The 22,806-nt window shown below is 35.5% G+C and overlaps 2 protein-coding genes across 2 annotated transcripts in view; one reads left to right on the forward strand and one right to left on the reverse strand.

Annotated features, from left to right (window-relative positions):
- LOC114315999 (uncharacterized) overlaps nt 1–22,806 on the reverse strand; it is a 257,057-nt gene that overhangs the window by 114,826 nt on the left and 119,425 nt on the right. The window lies entirely within an intron of this gene.
- On the forward strand, nt 11,784–14,281 carry LOC114307177 (pectin acetylesterase 8-like). Its single transcript, XM_082873206.1, has 8 exons — nt 11,784–11,929; nt 12,199–12,328; nt 12,413–12,495; nt 13,294–13,423; nt 13,526–13,605; nt 13,712–13,798; nt 13,895–14,019; nt 14,129–14,281. The coding sequence occupies exons 2-8, from the start codon at nt 12,208–12,210 to the stop codon at nt 14,217–14,219; spliced, it is 717 nt and encodes a 238-aa protein (XP_082729332.1). The 5' UTR covers nt 11,784–11,929; nt 12,199–12,207; the 3' UTR covers nt 14,220–14,281.

The raw sequence follows: 22,806 nt of genomic DNA on the forward strand, positions 1-22,806 counted from the left end.
GACGATCAACAACCTTTTTGTAAAGACCAAAGGTGAAGAAAACACCCTAGCTAGATCAAAATCTAGAGAGAAGGCAAGGTTTTAGAGAGAGAGGCTCTCAAATGGCTTTTTTAGAAAAGTAAGAGAAAGAAAGGAGGAGAAAAAGTGATTTAAAACTGCCTCACAGCCAACTGATATACGACATTCCCGCTCGAGCGGAAAACACAAAGCTTGTGTGTCAAGAACAAAAGCTAGGTCCGCTCGAGTGCAAAAGGACCCGCTCGAGTGCCAAGACACAAGAATAAAGCACATCCGCTCGAGCGCGAAAACCAGTCCTCTCGAGCGTAGATTTCCCCCTCCCAGAACTTACACCAAAAAGGCACTACCCGCTCGAGCGTCAACAAACCCGCTCGAGCGCTACTGCTCGAGCATAAAGAAACCCGCTCGAGCGTAGAAATCACACCTGTAGAAGTTTTGCAGGGACACGAAAAACTGGGAGTGTGCAATCCCAACTCGAGCGCAAGAAGACCTGCTCGAGCGGACCGCCTAAAAACTGGGCAACAAGGAATTGAAACCAAGGCCTAGCCAACCTGTAACAGCCCTGCCCAAAACATCCTGAAACTCAATTAAGTGGAATTAAAGGACGACAACAAGATAGATACAACTACCAACTTCACGGAACCGAGTCCGGAATACAACAGAACAGTAAAGCTTTGCAAATTTTATGTGTGGCTGCTTAATTCTAATTTCTTGATATGCCCAGATAGATTTTAGCTAGAACATTGATATGTCATAAGTAATTATGATGTTTACAACTTGATTATGAAAATAAATAATTTACGAACAAAAAATGACAAAAGAGTGTGTAATGACCAATATATCAAAATTCAATTTGTTATGATTTGAATCATAGATTTGAAGTGAACAAACCTTAACGACAATATAATTTGTTTTTGCAGGTGTTGCTGTGGGTAATAGTTGATATTATCGAGCGGGTGATATTGGGAGCTAAACTAATATTTTTAAAACAAAAATAAAATTTTGAGGACTTAAATCTGTTAGTATTTTGTATAAATACTCTTAAATGATGGTTGATGGATATTTGTTTTGCTGTATGGAAGTTTATATTTTGTATGCACACTTCTTTTTTTTCTTGAAGAAAGAATTTTGTTACGGGAAGAGATGGAAAATAATGCATGACTGATTTTGTAAGGAATTATCATTCACCAAACGAGGTTGTAAGAATTCATACACTACCTTGCAGTAGTAACTCGCTTTTCAATATTGTTGATCTTCCGTCCAGGTTCATCAAAAGACATTTCAAGATGTATATATGTGTGTGGTTTTAATATCGTTGATGGATCAATTCTTTAAGATGTATATATGTGTGAGGTTTTAATATAAATTTTAGACCACAGTTGCACTAGCAAAGGCTATGAAGCCATTTTGTTTAGTGTTTTTGCTCATTTTCGAAGCAAATGCGCAACAGCAAGTGCATATAGAAAATTGAATGCCATTATTCGATCGTTTTTTCCCATAAAATATTCTCTTGAAAATGGCCAAACTGTCATTTTAGCCACCGCAACCATTATGGTAATGCCACAAAGTGGCTACTGAATAATTTTTGCCTTTTATCCTACATTGATGATATGTAAAGTGAAGTCAAGAATTACTAAATGTTTAGAAAGTGGCCTTATTTTACAGCAATGAAAAGGATAGAGAAAGGTGACAGGCCCTCTTTCTTTTCTTTATTTCTTTCATCTTCTTTTTTTGTGCTTTGGATGGGCAGACAGAAGCCCTTTTTTAGGCCAAGATTGTGACCAATGCCATCACATGATGCCTTGGAGTTTTTCTCAGTGGGGTGGTGGCGGAGGCTTGGACAGTGTTTTGGTGCAATGTCCAACTTTATTCACCCACGCAAACAACCCTCTCCCACCTAAGTTGAATAAATTTATATTTTTATTATAAAAACATGACAGATGTATTCATTTTCTATCAACACAAATTAAAAATTATAATTAATTGGATCAAATTAAAATAAAATTATAAATTTATGGTCAAAATCTATCCAATTGATTTTATGGTCAAAATCAACCATTTATGGTCAAAATCTATCCAATTGATTTTATGGTCAAAATCAACCATTTATCTTCTATGGCCATATGTAGGCGATAGTCAAAACCAATGCCACCATCTTGAACAGGAATACCAAACGTTGGCATTCCACTAACCTTTAAAGCAATAAACATGTGTTAATGAAGAAAATGGTTAATACAAGCACAGCTCTTTTATCCTATAAATAGTGGTTGGCACTATCTTAATAAAATGACCAACAAAGTCAGTATGAAGTGGGTAATGATGTATTGATAATGCCTCCATCCATTCCAACCATCAATAAGATCTGCAAAACTCATGCTAGTTTAAGTATTTCAAAACAAACATACCATCATAGGTTTCACTAACAAAATCTAATTGCCAGCCCATGTTAGCCAATATATATGCTATTCAGTAAAGTTAATGTGCTATTCATAGAGAGGGTGATGGGAGATGAAATGATGAAAAAAGGAATCTGTTCCATTCGAATGAGCTCCTATTTCAATGGTAGCAACTCGTCTTTGTTCGCTCCCACAACCTTATCCACTATCTTTCCTTCTTTCAAGATCACAAAAGTCGTATGGCCTCTACTTCCGTTTCAATTCACCCCTAGCTCTGATTTCTGCACAAGATAGAACACTTGAGAATATAATTTTATAACAAAGGTTGAGTTATAGTTCGTATGAAAAATAAAAAAGAATAGAGCATCACCAGCTTTATATTGCGCGATATCACCAACAATAGGAGCTGAATTATACTTGTATATCGCAAGATCAAGTAACAAGCGAGCTCTATGCAAATAGTCAAACTATATGCCAAAAGTAGTGAGTACGTAAAAACATCACACATTATAAAATTAGTCTTCATAAAACATAAGATACTGATAAGTGGACAGTTGGGTATAAATGTAAGTACCTTGATTACACCCGAAGGCAAAGGTTTCCGTTGCATATATTTGATGACGAAAAGACCACAATCATAGCTACAGGAATGAGTGTAGTTGTAACAATAGAGTCAACGAACTTAGAGATTATAACATTAATGCTTATTTAAAAATTAAGAACGATAATGTAGTGTATTACCTGTTGTCTTGGCGTGGCATGTCTTCCTATAGCGATCCCGGTTGTCCCTTTACTGTTCTGTTGTATTCCGAACTCGGTTCCGTGGAGTTGGTAATTGTATCTATCTTGTTGTCGTCCTTTAATTCCATTTGTTTGAGTTTTAGGATGTGTTGGGCATGTTTCGAACAGGTGGGTTGAACCTTGGTCTAAAATCTTGTTGCCAGATTTTTGGTCGTTCCGCTTGAGCGAGCCTTGTTGCTCTCGAGCGGAGATTGCACACTCCCAGTATTTCGTGTCCCTGCAAAACTTCTGCTAGTGTGATTTTTACGCTCGAGCGGGTTTTTTTACGCTCATGCGGTTGCGCTCGAGCGGATACTCTGGCGCTCAAGCGGGTAGTACTTTTTGGTGTAAGTTCTGGGAGGGGGAAATCCACGCTCGAGCGGACTGGTTTTCGCGCTCGAGTGGATGTACTTTATTCTTGTGTCTTGGCGCTCGAGCGGGCCTTCTTGCGCTCGAGCGTACCTAGTTTTTTGTTCCGGACGCTCAAGCGTTGTGTTCTCCGCTCGAGCGGGAATGTCGTATATCAGTTGGCAACTAGACATTTTAAAATCACTTTTTACATTCTCTCTCTCTCTTACTTTCTAAAAAGGTATTTTGAGAGCTCCTCTCTCTAGAAACTCCCTTCTCTCTAGGGTTTGATCTAGTTAAAGTGTCTCACTATCCTCCGGACTTTGTAAAAAGTGTGTGGATCATCGAGGGCTCCATTTTAATCTGTGGATCTTTGAGTTTAGAGCATTTTGGTTTTCTTCAACTTTCCCATTTGAGCTCTAACTTCGAGGTAGGGATATCCTACTCCTTCTCATGAGTTTTGTCTTTGAATTTTAGCATTTTGATGAGTTGGGGGTTGTTGGGTAATTTTGAGAAAGTTTGGGCCATTGTGTAATTTTACAAAAGTTGGGGTTTTGTTTATATAAACTTATATGCATGTTTGGCATAGAGAAATGAGATCAATATTGGATTATTGGTGAAAATGGAACCTTAGGGTTCTGATGTTAATTATGAAAAATGCTCTAATTACATTGACAAATTAATTGGTATAATTAATTTGAAGAAAAGAGGAATTAAATTGAGAATGTTGGAATTGGATGTGTATGAGATTAAAGGGTGTAGTTAGATTCGTTCATCACTCACCTAGTTGAAATGTTGATTATATATCCATTTGGTGCATTTATTTTCAGTATAGAAATAACTGTTTTGCGCTATCGGTGGAGGATAGTCTTGATTGTTGTAGACACTGCATGATGATTCAGCAAACTAAAACTAATCGATTGAGTATGCTATTGAATATAGCAACTGGGATAATACACTAATTCTATGTATTGATTGATTGTATATGATCTATGTTTATATACATGTGTTGTGTGGGAGGAGATAGGGGATGTACTCCACGGTTTAGGGGAAGATAGGGGATAGACCTCTAAACCGGATTTTGTGTGACATTGATACAGCGCTACAATGTGTATCAAGTGTTGATTATGAAAGTGTTTGAATTGATTTGATATAGCACTAAAATGTATATCGATGTCAATGGTAAGGTATAGAAGTGATTCTATGTTATGTTGATACAGCACTGAAATGTGTATCTTTCGCAAAGTGTGGGAATGGTTTATGTGTTATTGATACAGCATTAAAATGTGTATCCCTCATGAAATTTGAAAGTGTTTTAAAGATGAGTCTAAATCTCATTAAGTTATTTGGCTAGGTGTTGAGCCTTGTTTTCAAACTCAAAGTTGGAAAGGACATGGGAAATGAAATATAACATGGACTTAATGTCATGAAATCGAAATGTGATATATGTGGATGTATCTGTGTTGACCATCTATCAACTGCTAATCTTTTAGTCATTGTTCATGGCTGGTTTAGTGTATTTCTACTGGGCTGTGGCTCACCCTTTATGGGACATCATTTTCAGGTACAGGTAGCATGCCACCTCCAAGGACATAGCTTGGAAGGCTAAAGGCAGACAGACCCCTTTTGTTGTTTTCTTTCTTTTGATGTATTACATGTAAATTCAAGTCAAGGGCTTAATATGTATTGAGTTAGCACTCTTCTCTTTGTAACCAAGTGTTAACTTGGAAAGCTGTAAGCCCGTAGGGCATTTGCTTTTGTTGTTAACATGTAATACTTTTGTAAGAACTACTCTAATTAATGGAAAGATGGTTGGTTTCTTTGTATCAATGCATGTCTAAATTGATGGGATTAATGTTATTAATTTGAGGGCGTTACACTTCCAACCATTGAAATGCAAACGAACTAACATCTTGAACATAATCTTCTCCATGTGCATATTGAAGCAGCTTATGCAATGATTGTACCTGTTGGTGGTAGGTAGTAAGGTACATAGATCAAGAAACAAAAAAGTGGATACAAGTGGTATCATAATGGTTATTCTATTACCAATAATGTAGCTTGATTTTTTCGATCCTTATCGGTGTCAATACATCTGCTAGACTCGAATAGATAGGCAACTCGTTTTTCCATGTTTACATTCAAGCATAACCAGTGGTTTTCCCCACGGTTGAATGGCATGTAAATCTAAAAATATAACGTCGAATGTACATGCAAAAAATAAATAAATACATAACATGGATCAAATGTTATTGTGCATGGTAAATTTGGAAATTGGGTAATAGTAGTATTTTATCATGTTACCTCCTCACAAGCATGAAGGGGGCCAGTGTATCTGTAAATTCCAAAATCTTTTGTTACATATTCAATTTTAACATATAAATAACTTGTGCCTAAATAAAAAAAAAGTCTTTAGGTATGGCTAATACTTACCGATACATGGGTCGGAAAGTGCCAAACCTTGTGATCCTTATTTGGAAACTTTTTCCTTTGTTTATTTGTCAATCTCACAACAATGAGATTTATAATCTGTAGTGCAAAATATATGAAATTTATGAATAGGCAAAGTAAAGTAACTTGGATGATGGAATGGTAGCAAATAAAATAGGAGAAGGAGAAAAGTCTTACACATGAGGATATCCACTGATATGGTTTCAAGGACCATAATTCTTTCCGCGTTGCAGATTGTGCTTCCACGTAGTGCAGTTTCATCCGTACAAGATATTCCCTAGCACATGGATAACTATGTGAGTTAGAAGGTATAGTACTTTATACATAACAAGTTAAAGGTAGTCAAATTGTACCCTTCTGAATGAGATTCATCAAATGCATATCGTAGAACGAGACTATCATAGTCATTTAATGGGTCTGGCAAAGGCACAGATGACTTATAAAGGTATTGAGAAGAATAGTGCATAAAACAAATCAAGCTTGGTTAGTGTATGTTCATGAAAATGGAGTTAGCGCAAAATAACCACATATACAAAAGATACTATAATAGTTAGTTCCAAACCTTTGGGATTTCAGGAACAACATTACCCCCAAGTTGATCAAGTAAAATATCAAATAGCTGTTACACATAAATCAAATATGTTTTGAGACACAATCATTTAGTTTACTTGATTGAGATTGTCATGAATATTATTGTCAACGTTGTTGTCAGTTGACGATGGCTTCAACTGTGGTCTTTTCTTTATTACATCAAATTTCACAAAAGGTGTACGCAACCACTGCCTGGCTTTGCAATTCTGGGTCCCTCGAGTCTGAGGACCACGAACAACACTACATGATGATGACATTGTTACAACATTCACTTCAACTGCCTTTGTATCGCTCTTTTTTGCGCGCGATCGCCCCTTTTGTAGAATAGAAAGTTGTTCATTATTTAATGCTTTCCCACCAACCAATTTGGCTCGTTTCTTTGTAACTGCCTTTGCATTTGGTGGTGTGAGGATTGGTTTTGTTTTTCTCAAACGCAAAGTTTCTATTGGTTCTTTGTCATTCATATTCCTTATCTCATCCTCATCTACAAACTTTGGGGAATTGGCTGCAACCTTTTCGATATCACTAACATCGAGACCAACCATTTCAATATCAATTCGATGCTCCTCATGTAGTTTGCTTGGTGGTGTTTTAACATGTCCACCATCAAATGGAATGCGTCGTTCTAACAACTCAAGAATTTGACCAACTTGGTTCTCCATTTTGACCAGTCGCTGCTCTGCAAGTAGTTTGCTTGGTGGTGTTTTAACTTGTTCTCCATCAACTGGCATGTGTTTTTCTAACAGCTCAAGAATTTTTTCAACTTGATTCTCCACTTTGGTTAGACATTTCTCATCCTCATGTTGCCTTGTGTCCTTGGACCAAAAGGGCATGAATTTCAATGACTTGTTTCTCAACTTTAGCCAATCGGGAGTCATCATTGTTGTCAATTCTTCCCTGGCTAAGAGTTACTGCATTGGACTTTTCAACAATGTTAGGCAAAGCCACCTATTCACACATATACAATAACTTGTTAATGTCACAGGTGTAATGTAAATTGAGCTATAATTATAAAAAGTCATGTGTTGTAAATATTTACCTCAACATTTAAATATCCTCCCAAAGCTTTAATTTGATTCAAACCCTGCTTAATTTCTAAATTGCCCCAATAGGATAAGCGAGGAATGGAGTTGGAAGTAGCCACCAACTCCCTTTTGCGAACAAATTGTTCCAAGTAAAATAACTACATGGGAAAAAAAAGAAAAGAAAAAGAAGTCATTTTAATGTGTGTTAGACAATATGCAATAAAAAATAATAGATGAAATAATTACACATCAAGGGGGGTACCATTAGAAGAAACAAACAGCCGCACATAGTAGACCGCTCTTTGACCTTGGCAATAGCAATGCGGTCGACAAGAAAATCAAGTGTGTGCTTTGCCCAATTGAATTGACTAATGGACTCAACATTTTTAACCATTTGAATGAATGATTGGTGTACACCTGCCTTTGTGGTGGGGCACAAGAGGGCTCCAATGATGTATAAGACAAATTTCCTTTTAAATTCAGTTCCAGCATCTTTTGTTTCAAGCATATAAGATTTCAGAGATGTGAACGGAACAAATTTATTCTTCACCGCAAGTTCATGACATAGGTTTGTAATTTCATCTACGGACTCTGTTAACTTCACAGGTAGACCATTGGAAGGTAATCCCATCAACTCATGAACATCTTCTATGGTGAGAAGCATTCGAAGACCGTGGACATTCAATGAATGAGTTGAAGGATCAAAGTTCTGAACTAACCAATGGCACAAGTCATGATCTATGTGCGTGCACCTAAGGCTTAGGATGCCATGAAACCCCATATCAGTCACTGCTTGTTGTTGTGCTTTGTCCAACCTTCTAATAATCTTACAAATCGATGTAAGCTCAATCCGGGTTTGAATTTTTACTTTTGGAGGCTTTTGTTGGACCACAGTTTTTAATTGGGCATATTGTTCAGATTGCAGCTTTCCCATTTGTATATACTTATTTTTTTCTTCTTCAGGAAGGTGATTCCATTTGTCCCCAATATCCTACATTACATGCATAAAATCATATGAACAATTACATACAAGCTTACAAGTACAAAAGGAATACTACAAACAACAAGAATACGTTGCACTTACCTTCATGTCTACTTTCATTTGGGTTTTTTTTAACTCCATTGATTGTTCTTGGCTATAAAAATATGAAAATGAATATAAGAATTCGTATAACGGAAAATATATAACTACATACAAATAGATATTAACGAAATACCAAAAGAAAATGAATGGAGTGATCGGACGCTTTGGAGGATCAGTCGGTTTATCCATTAGGCTTCAATCAGAATTCCTTGTAAAGAAAGACAAGAAAAATAAACTCATAATATCTTTGATTAGGAAAAAAAACAAACAAACAAACAAAAATCTTAAAGGTTATAGTACATTCATCAAATGCACGACATGCACACATGAATGGATTTGTTTTATAATAATGTAGTTCACAAAGACTATGTTTCCAATGTAAAAAGGAAAGACACTAAAAAAAATTCTAATCATAAACAAAAAATGATACCCCAGTAGCTTAGGTCACATTACCGTAAAAAACAGACTAAAGAAGTTAATTTTTTTGGACAAAATTTGTAATTTGGTAAGGAAATTTTTTTGTCACAAAAAGGAGCCAAATATTTTGGCACCATACGAATTGATAATAAAAACGACATTGTTTTTTATTTATTTTTGGGACTATTGTAGAAAAAAATAAAAAACGATGTCATGGTTATGTATAGCTCCTTTGCTGCTTCAAGTCTCACTTTAGGTGTTCAGTCAGAAGGTTGAATATCTTTATTAACTGGTTTTACTTGCTTTGGTTTTAGCTATGTTGTGGTTCACTTTCCCATATTTTATCTTGCTAAATTTTTTTTTTTATTCTCTGCATGGGTTTGGGGATGGCTTGAACCACATAAAGCACTTGAAAATTATAAATGTTTAGGGAAGCAATTTGTTTTTTAGAATACAAAATACAAGAAATTAGAAAATGGGAGAATGATTTGATACAGTTGTATTCAGTAATATACATACACTAACTAAAGATTTGATGCACTAAGGACCCTTGCATACTGTTATAACCCACTGCCACTCACAATTGAATCTTGGGTTGTAAATAGAGCTTCTCTTGTATTAATGCTATGCTTATTATTTGATTTTATTATTTACATTTATTCTATCATTGATACTTTAGATTCATAATAAATAATACTAATATATGAGCACTACTACAAAATTGGTTAAAGGTCACAATTTTTAACTTTGACCTTATACTTTTAGTCTTAGTTTTTTTTTTTTTAATACAAAAACTGTGATGAATGAGGGTGTGACTGTACAAGTTATATCATAAATATTTTGCTTTTTAATTTGGCCATCACGCATACCATATAATTTAAATATATTGAAGCATAGAGGACCTTGTAGGAAAAAATATGTACCTGTCCAAGAAGTAGTTCAGCAACAACACAACTAGCAAACCAGAAGTCAATAGCTGTAGTGTACTCCGTTTATCGAAATATAAGCACAGATGTAAGAGGTATTGGGCTCTCTTTTTACTTGCCAAAAATAAGGAATGAAGCATTTCAACCAAAACACAAAACTAAGGGAGAGGGAAAAAAATTAAAAGACATAAACCAACATGCCAAAACTTTAAAAATTCCAAAATGAAGTTGTTATTTGTAAAAGAGTTAATGAGGTGGTGGGAAAATAGCATATATGAAAGGGCATCATTAGTGATGGAAAAAGTAAAATAATTACAATTACACATGAGGGTTTATAGAACTCTAATAAGTATATAGCATATTAATTAGGATACATGTTAGAGTGTAAATCCTTTGGAAATTAGGCCAAATGTTATAATTTGCATATGGTACACATCTCAAAAGGGGTGTAGTAGCATGACCATACATACCACACATAAACCCATATAAACTCTAGTTTGGAATGAATCAATAAATCAAAGACCCCAAAAACAGAAGAACAATAATTTTTTAAAGGCATTTTTGTTTCATGTATCTCCATGCTCTTGTAGAAAAAGCAATAAACAACAAAGTAGGGGGGGAGAAAAGAAAAAGAAAAATAAGAAGTAAATTAATAATTTAGTGTCTTTGAAGTTTGAGGGTTTTGAATGAAAATAGGTTTTTCTCAAATCAAGTAATTTTGATATTTTTTTTATTATTTAATGGAAAATCAAGATGTGTGTATTTGCTAGTTCGATATGCGGTCAGATGTGTTATTTGACATGAATGTTGGAGGTAATCCTATCATCACTCTATTTCAATCCGGATGATTTTTTATTTTTTTATATTTTCTTTATTAGTTTGCTTGTGTTTATCATTGTTACTTACCTTCTATTGAAGCCAAAAAAAAAAAAAAAGGGAAGAAGAAGCCAAGGATGGTTGGTAATCCTGCTAGGAAGAGTGGGAGTAACTAAGTTGGAAGTGGGAGGGGTTTATTGAAGGTCATTATCTTTTGTTGTGCTTTTTGTTGCTCTTTCGTCCCTTATGGTCACCTTGGAGGATTAAGCTATCTCTCTCTCTCTCTCTACTTGGGTGATAAAAAAAAAAATTAGACCATGTAATGCCAAAAGGATGGCAATGAGGGGAAGTAATGAAGGCGGCGGCGGTGGAGGTAGCAATGATGGGTTGACTAGGGATTTCTTACGTCTTAGAACAATCTCTCATAGGGGATTTCCAAACATGGTTGGGCTTGATCATATGATAGTAGTTATGACTAATATGGTATTGGTTATGATATAAAATCATATAAGTTCATAACTAAATGTATGGTACATCTAAATGTACCATAGCATCACCCCTGAGGGGAAACCTCCATTTAATGATTGTTATCGATAAAAAATTGCAACGTCTAGTGAAATTGAAAGTTTAACCCCTGAAAAAACAGTAATCACTATTATCCACCTGTAATTCATTAATTGCAGAGTTTAGAAAGAGGAGCACGTAAACCGATAAGATTCTCTATGCTGCAAATTCTCTTTCTCGCATTGCAGCAGCTTTTTTTTGGGTTTCACTTTTTGGTGCCTCTATTTTTTTATTGGATTTCGAGCCAATTCTTGTCGGTCGGCTCTTCTCTTCTCTTTTGGTTAATAAAAAGAATAAAACCAAACCAAACACACCACACAATTCATATATATATATATATACTGACACTAGTGTATCAATTCAATTCAAGCCCACTTCTTATTTCTGTAGAAGACTATTGTTTTATCAATACTGGGTTTGGGTTTTCAAAGCTTGTTTATATCGAAATACTCATCTGGGTTTTATTCTCTATCAATAAAACAATATATTTTCTCTATCTCTTCCCGTTTTCAGGTATCCCATATCAGGACTTGAATCCTATCTGAATTCATTTGATATAATCTCAGTTCACTCTCTTAAATGAAAAATAAATGGTTTCTTCATAAAATACCGGTACGATATCTATTTGCATATATTGGTTATTTGGTTTCAAATTTCCCAATATATTCCTTGTAATTTAATTTAATTAATTAATTATTATTATTATTATTATTATTATTATTGGGTTTCTCTGTTATTTACATATAATTCTTAGAATTTCAATGGTATGGTATGTTTAACAGAGGTGGATAATGGCCAATGGGAGATTAGGACAATGGTTGCAAATGCTAGTTTGTGTACTGATATTGCTCAAAACAGAAGGCTTCTATGTTGGCATAACTTATGTTCAAAATGCTATTGCAAAAGAAGCAGGTTAAAATCTTCTTCATAATAAGCCAATTTAAATTTTTTTTACAATCTTGACTATAATGTGTTTGGGATTCTGATATTGTGCAGTTTGTTTGGATGGGTCTCCCCCGACTTACCATCTTGATAAGGGGTTTGGAGCAGGAATTAACAATTGGTTGGTTCATTTTGAGGTTGGTCCTTCATTTACCATTTTGTTTTACAATACAAAAATGATTTGTTTGTTGTTAAGAAGATGATTGAAAAGAAAAATAAGAATTGTGAAATCATATAAGATACCCAATTTTCTGCAGCATTATTGGAAATTGAATTGAGAACTGATTTTGATTTTTTTGAAATGCTAATTGGATAATTGCAATGATGTAATTGAGTGCTTTGATGTTTAGTAGTAGGAAACTCTTACTTGAGTGACGTTTCTTACTTGGAAACATAATTTTGTCCTCCCAAGTAAGAAACTAACTCCCATCGAGAAGAAAATCTCTCTCAACAGAGATACAAGCTGTGAAACATACAAATGTTAAATAAACAAAAGAAAAATAACTCAAACTTATTCTAATACTTTGTGTTTATATTATATTATTTATACTTCATGAAAACAATTTGTTGACATCAAACTTCAATAATAATTCATATTTAAACACATATTACAACTGAACAGAAGAAAGTAATTTTTGAGGATATTTAATATATAAAATATATACATGCTCATAATCTTAGAAACTTCTATATGCTCTCGCTCCCTACCCCCACCCCACCTGATTGCTAAGATAACTATCCTTGGTAGTTCATTGTGAGTGAGTAAGTTAGGCATTTGACGCTTTTCTATAAAACCCATTTGATGTATTAGTCATTTGGTTTTACTGATTGCTTTGAGAGTTTCATTGCAAGATCTTTAATGGATTTTATAGAGAACATCCTACCTGGAAAAAAAAAATTAAAAAAAATGAACATTGTCTACTGTGTATTTTCAGGGAGGAGGATGGTGTAACAATGTTACAACTTGCCTTGCCAGTAAGAACACTCATCTAGGTTCATCTAAGCAAATGGCAAATCAGCTTGCTTTCTCTGGGCTTCTGAGCAACCTGCAAAAGTTTAATCTAGGTATGCCCAATTGATCTGGATTTCATTTCTTTCCCTTTGAACTTTCACAGGTTTTTGAGTTTCTTTCCTAATTAAGAAAATTAACTCTATTTCAATACACAGACTTCTACAATTGGAATAGGATCAAGGTTATGTACTGCGATGGGTCATCATTTACAGGCGATGTCGAAGCAGTCAATCCCGTGAGTTATATTAGTAGCAATTACAACAAAATTAGGAGATTAGTACCTACATCGCTTGTAAATTTGTATTTTGTTGGATTTATGATTGCATTTTTACTTTCATCAGGCTACTAATCTTCACTTCAGAGGTGCAAGGATTTTTGCCGCTGTTATTGAGGATCTATTAGCAAAAGGAATGAAGAATGCTGCAAATGTATGTGTGGTTCATATCTATGTTGCATACTCTATTTCTCCCTCTTCATCATCATTATCATTGTTCTTAATTACTCCTAAAACTCTGTTCAAATAGGCTATCATCTCGGGTGGTTCAGCTGGTGGTTTAACATCCATATTGCATTGTGATTGCTTCCGAGCTCTCCTACCCATCGGTACTAAAGTAAAATGCCTTTCGGACGCTGGCTATTTTATCAATACGTAAGCTCTTCTATACGACTTACAATCACAATCATATTTCTGAATTATGCAAGAATTGAAAATTTTTCATTTTATTCTGTAACTAAAAACACCATGGTACTGTAAACAGGAAGGATGTTTCCGGAACACAACACATTGAAGCCTTCTACAACGACGTAGTCACCACACATGTACCCTCTCTCAATCTCTCTCTCACATGATGTTTCCATTACAATTTTTGTGGTTTTCATTTTGCTGATGTGAGTTCAGATTCTAACTTTCATTTGACTCCGCTACTCAAGGATCAGCAAAAAATTTACCCATATCGTGCACTTTCAAAAATGGAACCTGGTTTGGTAAGAGTTGTTTGTTATCTCAATCGTATTGTTCCTTATTCCCTAATTTCTTGTCAATTGTACCAATACATCTCAACTATGTTGCAATGTTTTTTCCCCCAAAATATGGCTCAGCAAATTCAAACACCACTTTTTCTAGTAAACGCAGCCTACGATTCACGGCAGCTTAGCTCATCTCTACAAATCAACAAAATACTCGAATTTACGCGATTGTTATATCATAGAAGTGTGAAACTAAGAATATTTGAATTTCTTTCCCAGATTAACCCATTTTTGGTTGTTCTGTTTGATGAATCTATTCCTATGTTATTTCTCATAAGAACAGAGAATTTGTTTGGGAAACAAAATTTGAAAATATGAGTTGGATGTTTCGGCACATATCATGCATATCCGACATATACTGTTTGTTAATGTGAAATTTCTTATGTCCAGTTAGACTAGTTGTTGATAGGCAGGTTCATTATCATTATTTTAACTATTTGTTTATGCTATGAAAGGTATAACAGATGATGATTTGGGAATGTGATCAATGACATTGCTGATTCTAGATACAATCAAAGAGAGATAGAGAAAGAGCCAATAGTTGGATTACAAATTTTGAACTTTTTTAGAGGAAAAAGCTGATAAAATAAAAATTAATATCAGATATTCATTCTTCAGTTCTGAAATCAAAGTGGCACAGCTATTGGATACAGATGTTAATTTTCATTAAGAACCAACCTTAATATCAGATATTCAATAAGGGTTAGGGTTTTCAAATCAAAAGCCCTAATGTAAATGAAGTTTAGAGTTAGAAACAAACCTAAGCTACAGAAAATATCTCTCGGAAATATTCGATTAGAATGGAAGAAACTCTAGTTCTTGATGTCAAGAGAGTGAGAGTTTATGAAGAAAGCTGTCTACACTGAGAGAATGGTGGCCTCGACGCCGACGCGGCTGGTGGTCTTCGGCAATGGTTGAAGCTTCGGCTATGGTGGAAGAGAGGAGGGAGGAGGAGAGAAGAGCAAGAGTACGAGCCAGAGACGGAGGCCAACTGACTTCAAACTGTTGGACTACTCTGATACTTTGCTCTGTTTGGTAACCAGTTACCCGGTTGCCTAATTTGAGAGTCAAATTATTTAAATAAATTAGTTATGACCTGGTTATGAAGTAATATGGTATAAGTCAATAATTGATTATAACTAAGTTATGAGTTAATATGATAGTAGTTATGACTAATATGGTATTAGTTATGATATAAAATCATATAAGTTCATAACTAAATGTATGGTACATCAAAATGTAGTTAAGCATTGTTATGGAATTTATTTACATATAGTACCACCTTTAAAATTAATTTTCATGCTTTAAACTGTTTGGATGGTATAGGAAGAAAATTCTGGGATCGCGGGAGATAGACAGTTCTCAATGAAAATATAATGGTTTTAAAGGAAGCCTTTGGCTACTATATGGAAGCGGAGTCCGATTTTATTGGCATACTTACCATACATACATTTTGATTGGTGTAAAATAGTAGAATCTACTATTTTAAGTGAGGCTATTACACTTTTTGAGAATGGAGTCTATATATTTGGACCAATCAAATTTTGTGTGTTGTTCATTCACTAAAAAGAAAAAAGTGTGTGAACAAATTCATTATCATGGAAGTAAGACAATTATTGGGTTTGGATTTTGACACAAATAAGAGTCGGTCAGTCCTATTCTAATATTAAATTTATGGCCTTTCTATTTTTATTTTTGTGTTTTAATGCGGATAGCGTCTTGGGTTGTTTCTTGGTATTTGTATTAAGGTAGAGAGTAGTTTGATCTGAAATGTGGTGATCTCTCTATTTAGATTGGATTTCTTTTTTTATTTTTATATGATTCATGAAACTAAAATGGCAGAGAGCTTTGTGTTGCCAGCTTGCAAATTTATGCTTTTCTATTTGGATTTCTTTCGCAGTTTACAAATGCTTTGTACAGTCTTATTGTTGGGGTTATCCTACTTCAGTTTCTTTTTCTGTTCCCCTTTGTAATGTTTCATTATTATTAATAAAATGTAACTTCTTTTTTTCTTTTTTTTGCCCATAAAAGAAGAAGTTTGAAAAATGAAGGCTAAATAAGCACTTATGTTCTAATTAATCATTCAATAATGCCTTCACAAGTGAATTGGTTAAAAATGTGTGAAATTGGATTTTCAATTGAGACAAAGCCACCATATTAAGATATTTGGAATGAAAGTGACTTCTTCGAGATGGATTCAATGTACTTAGTCCCTTCCTAATATATTTACAAATATTGTATTTGGTTGGGGGATTTGAGGATAGATTTGGAAAGGGAAATGAAAAATGTTGGAAAAATGTGAATAAGATATACCTACATTTCTTCTAGTTTCACATACCTTTTCTCTTTTCCTTTCCAAATCCCTCCTTAAATCCCCTAACCAAACACAGCGTAAAACCTCATTTTCACAGAATAGAGAGGTCAAAGAGCCACAAAATTTCTCGGAGTAAATCACCTTGTATTATATTATATACATAAGTTGTGAAAGGAAACTCATACAGTAGAATTTAAATAATGATTGAGGGAAATATATATACATACCACAAGTATAAGTCCATAAGCCATCTATTCAGGTACAGCTGGTGGAGGTTGTATTCTGATGAATAATAAAGCTAAAAGAGGTATATGCTTTGTATATGATTCCAATCTCAAGGGCTAAAGTCTGTAAGTCAAAGCCTCTTTCCATACAGTGAAGTTTTTGCTGAAAATTTGACAAACCATCAAAGCAGGCAATGCCAAGAATTTGGAATTTTGATATAAGTTTTCAGAGTTGCACATCAATCTGCAGGTATGTTTCTACAAACACATATCTATATATTTTTCTCATCATTTTTAGCTCTATAATATTAATATATTTGAGAATTCTAGCTATGACAACAATAATATTTCCTTGATCAGAGTCTCACATCTTGAATTTTAGCCTTTTTTAAATCCACAAATTCTACTTTGAAAAATCTAGAAATCCCCTAGATGTTGATTTGTGATTATGTATCAATTTTAAGCAGAATATAACAATCCCAATCAAACAATCAAGACAAAGAGACACAACGATTTTACGTGGAAAAAACCACAATTGGACACCTTCAACTGTGATAAAAAAAACCACAGGCAACAGCCACAAAACAATCCATTAAGAAGATTTAAAGGAATTACACAGGTATACTCTCAATTACCTAACGAATCCACGCCTAATTGAACTAACTTCTATGTGCCTCTTCCAACCCGTCTTCACCTCGGAATTGTCTTTACGATGAGCCACCCCGGAATCCACCAAAGCTTCAGGCTCGAATTCTTCAGAATCCACCGAAGAACAACTCTCTCTTTTGTAGAACAAAACAACCTTTGATGTACTCTCTTTAAACCATGAGTTGAATACTCAATAAAACATCAAAGAAAAACTCACAAAGTATCCCCAGATATAAACCCTAGAACCCAAAAAGAAGATCTGGAGTCGTTATCCTAAAATCTGACCCAACACGCGAATTTACAGAATCTGTCCCGCGATCTCCGCTCGAGCGGCTTCAGCAAAATATGCGCGTGATATAACAGAGGTCCGCTCGAGCGCTAGAGAACCCGTTCGAGCGCAAAATTACACATCTCAGTACTTTTACAGGCGACCAAAACTGCTGGAACTAGGGAATCTCCGCTCGAGCGGGGTAATGTCCGCTCGAGCGGACAGGCAACTTGGAATGCATTTTTGCATTTTGCTTCGGGGGCGCTGCCCCTCGACCCCACCGTGGCGCTGTGCCAGACCCACCAAGGGGCGCTGTCCCCTCGACCCCCGTGAGCTGACCAGGCAGCTCGATCCCCGTCATAATCAGCGAAGTGGCAATCTTGAAAGCATTAGCATCACAAACTTCTCTAAAAGGCACAATTCGGGTTGGATTCGCATCTAAACACTCATAGCCTCACTGAAATAAAAAGTGCGAAAATAAATACAACTGAAAGGAGTTTTGTCAAATGGGATTGCCAAGAATAAAACCTAACATACTTAAATCAAGAAATCTTCACTTTGGTATTATTGCCCAAAATCAATTACGTACTTTTTCCTCTATAAATTGTTATTCAAATCCATGAAATTCTTATTCAAAGTGATGATTTCGGTGTCTCTTTTCTTTTCTTTCCTAGATTCCTACTCATATTTATGATTGAAGCACGATCTACGGATGATCTAAGGATGAAAAATGATGTTGTGTCTCTTTTACACTCAGATATATATGTTACCATTGATCATTGTTGTGTTCACTTAATTTTTTTTTCTAAAAAAAAAAAAAAAAAAAAAAAAAAAAAAAAAAAAAAACTGGAGGGGATAGTCACTTTTTTTTAAAAAAAAAAAAAATTTGTAGGGGCCAGCCTATAATAAAAGGTTTTATTTATTTATTTATTGCAAGACCTAAAATGTGAATCAAATCTATTCTTTTATCTAACCTTTAGGAGGAAAATGTGGCCAAAATAATTAATTTCTCCATGACTGAAGTTTACCACCTCTCTCACAAACTGATAAACAGAGCTATGCACTGAATTGAAACTTCACCATCATCATCATCTAACTAACTTCCTTTCGACATGGACACAATCCCACCTAAAGCATAATCAGAACTAATAGTTATGATGTGTTCAATGCAGGGAGAACTAATGGCAGAAAGAGCGGTGATCTCTGTTATTCAATATTTGGGAACATTGTTAGCCGGTGAAGTAGAGTTGTTGAGGGGTGTTCGCAAGGAAATGGTCAGTATCAAAGCTGAATTGAAGCGCATACACTCTTTCTTAAAAGATGCAGAATCAAGAGCAAAAACTGGAGATGAAGGTGCAAAAATATGGGTGAAACTAGTAAGGCAAGTTGCTTATACAAGATGTTATCGATGAACACATTCTCTTGGTCTTGCCAAAACAACCTGGACTATTTGGTTCCTTGCATAAAGTCACTCGGACGATCACTAAGCTAAAGCCACGACATGAGATAGCTTCTCAAATCCAAGACATCAAGACTACAATCCGTGAGATCAAGGAAGGAGCTGATCGATATGGATTCCACACTAGTACTTCCTCAGAACATAGCAGCACCAGCAGTAGCAGCATCACCAAGGACAACATGTGGCGTGACCCTCGACTGGCTTCCCTTTTCATAGGGGATGACGAAGTCGTTGGCATTGAATCTCCCAAATATGAACTGATAAGTAGATTGGTTGACAAAAATCAATCACAATGAGCAGTGATCTCGGTGGTTGGGATGGGTGGAATCGGCAAGACCACTCTTGCCAAGAAAATTTATGAAAGCCAAGAAGTGGTTGCACACTTCAATTGCAAAGTGTGGATCACTGTCTCTCAATCATACAAGCCAGAGGAGCTCCTCAAAAAAATGATAAAGCAGCTATCAGGAAACAATGTTCTACCTGACGAGGGAATTGAGTCACTCATTGACAAGTTAAGAAGATATTTATCTGAAAAGAGGTACGTCATCGTGTTTGATGATGTATGGGAAACTGATTTTTGGGGATCCATAAGACGTGTTTTACCCAAAAATAGTGACGGCAGTCGAGTAATCATCACCACACACAGTGAACAGGTTGCTACATTTTGCAAAGAAACTTCAATGGATCATGTCCACGAGCTTGAAGCCCTATCTGAAGAGAAGGCTTGGGAACTTTTTTGCAAGAAAGCCTTCCAATTGGACTTTGAGGGTCATTGTCCCCCTGAGTTGGAGGAAGTATCACATGTAATTGTTAGAAAGTGTCAAGGTTTGCCACTTGCAATTGCAACTATAGGTGGGCTCTTGTCCACCAAAAACAAGGGTATATCCGAATGGAAAAAATTCTATGGTGGCATGAACTCTGAGTTAGAAAGGAATCCTGATCTTAAAAGCATTAGCAAAATTTTGTTGTTCAGTTATAATGATCTGCCTCACCACCTCAAATCTTGTTTCTTGTACTTTGGCATAATGCCAGAAGACTACTCCATCAAAGCTGGGAGACTAATTCGGCTATGGATAGCTGAGGGTTTTGTCAAAGAGCAGAATGGAAAAACATTGGAAGAAGTTACAGAAGAATACTTGACTGAGCTCTAGTGTCAAAAACAAAATTTGATGGAAGAGTTGGACGGTGTCAGGTACATGATGTAGTGCGTGAGATTATTCTCTCATTGTCCAAGGAGTTTAGTTTGTGTCAAATTTTGGAAAGAGAGAATTCAAGTTTCAATGCCACAACTCACCGGCTATCTATGCATATGCATTACCGCAACATGGATAAGGTTATGAAAAGCATTAGTAAATCCCCAGTTCGTTCTGTTTTTCTTTTTCAATGGGGAGAGCTGCCAAAGAAGCCCTTATTGGGTACAGTAGCTGCAAATTTCAAGCTTTTGAAAGTGCTGGATCTTGAGGATGCTCCTTTGGATCAACTTCATGAAGAAGTGGGAAATCTATTTCTTTTGAGATACCTAAGCATAAGGAGCACGGGAGTGGAGATAATTCCAAAGTCCATAGGCAAGTTGCAAAACTTACAGACTTTGGATCTGAAAGATTCCCACGTGAGTGAGCTCCCATTTGAAATCAGTAGGCTCTGTAAATTGCGACATCTTCTTGCCTATTCTTATGACTTTAAATCTGAATACATGGGGGATTTAATAGTAGGAGTGAAGATACAAGGAGGGATTGGGGGTTTAGAGGAGCTGCAAAGTTTGTGGATTGTGGAGACAAATCATGGCCTAATTAAAGAGCTTGAGAAATTGAGGCAGCTAAGGAAGTTGGGAATTAGGAAATTGGAAAGACAACACGAGAGGGCTCTATGTGCAGCCATTGAGAAGATGAAATACCTTCAACATTTGAGTGTAATGGCCTCAAGTAATAATGAGATTCTGGATTTACAGCATATATCATCATCATCTCCACCTCAATATCTTCAACGTCTCTACTTGGGCAGACGTTTAGAGAAGTTGCTTGACTGGATCCCCAAAGTTCAAAATCTAGCCGAATTATCTCTAGTCCATTCAGGTTTGACCAAGAATGATCCACTAAAAGCTCTTCAAGTCTTGCCTAGTTTAGCACGTCTTGTTCTTTGGGATGCATATCATGGGGAGCAATTGTAATTTGAGGTCGGAAGGTTTCAAAAACTTGAGCAACTAACTCTCGTAGGGTTCAAGGGATTGAATTCGGTGATAATAGAGGAAGGAGCATTGCCTCTTTCTGAACATCTAACGATTGAGCCTAGCCCTCAACTAAAGGAGGTACCATCTGGCATCCACCACCTCATAAACCTCAAAACTCTTCAGTTTGTTGGTATGCCAGAAGAATTCATAGATAGAATGGAACCCAAACCCAACCAAGGAAAAGACTACTGGATCATCAAGCATATCCCTGAAGTCAAGCTCAGTTCCCGAACCAGAAAACAAGGACCTTTTGGTACCGATTTCGGCAGTCTTCAAGACTATTTCAATCGGAAGGTGAAAAATGCAAGGGTTAGGGAAGATAAAAACGAATCTCCAAGTTGAATGCCAATTCAATTAACTTTCAGGTTTGCCCCCAACTGAATTGCTGTGTTTGTTTATTTCAGAGTTAAAAAGAGTAGATTTAGGATAGGAGAAGTTTTAGGATGCATCATTTGTCATTTTAATTTTTCTATGGAAACAAGCAAAGTTTAAATCACCTATACTTTTAGTACTTATCTGGTTCATCGATATTGCACCTTCTTACATTTAGTATGTGTTTTGTTTTATAATTATTAGGTCTTTTGCTGCAAATGCATACAGTTGAAGGAAATTCAATTGCAGAAACACCCAGAATTCTAGTACTCCAAGCTCCTAATCACCTCATGAGTCATGATTAAGCAAATCCCTTTTATTACTGTTGATTTTTATTTTCTTTCGGATTGCAAAAAAATAAAAATTGTCATCTCTGCCAACATGAACATGTTTATTATGGTTTTTTTATATTTTATTTCATTGTTGTTTGCTAAGACAGTGTATTGAATTTATGTTATTAAGACTTATTTCATGATAACCACAACTATGTAACTTTAATTGCGAAAAACATAGTACATTCTTTCTTGTAGTGTTTCTGCACTAAGTTTCATTTTGCTCTTTTCTTTCTATTTTTTTATTCTTTAGAGCTAATGTTATGCATAAGAAATGTAGTAATCAGGTTTAGACTATCACTAAACCTTTTATTTAGGGAGGAATTATCTCCTCAGAGATCATATGACTTGTAACGCCCTCAAAAAAAATAACATTAAACCCATCAATATAGACATACATTGATATATATAAAAGCTCCACATTCTTCTATTCAACAGAGTTTCATTATAAAAAGTATTACATGTTAACAACAAAAGCAAATGCCCTAAAGGCTTACAGCTTTCCAAGCTAACACTTGGTTACAACAAAAGAGTACTAACTCATTTACACATTAAGCCCTTGGCTT

The sequence above is a fragment of the Camellia sinensis genome, chromosome 6 (genome assembly GCF_055761805.1).
Source record: "Camellia sinensis isolate YWXY chromosome 6, ASM5576180v1, whole genome shotgun sequence".
In the NCBI taxonomy this organism is placed as follows: Eukaryota; Viridiplantae; Streptophyta; class Magnoliopsida; order Ericales; family Theaceae; genus Camellia; species Camellia sinensis.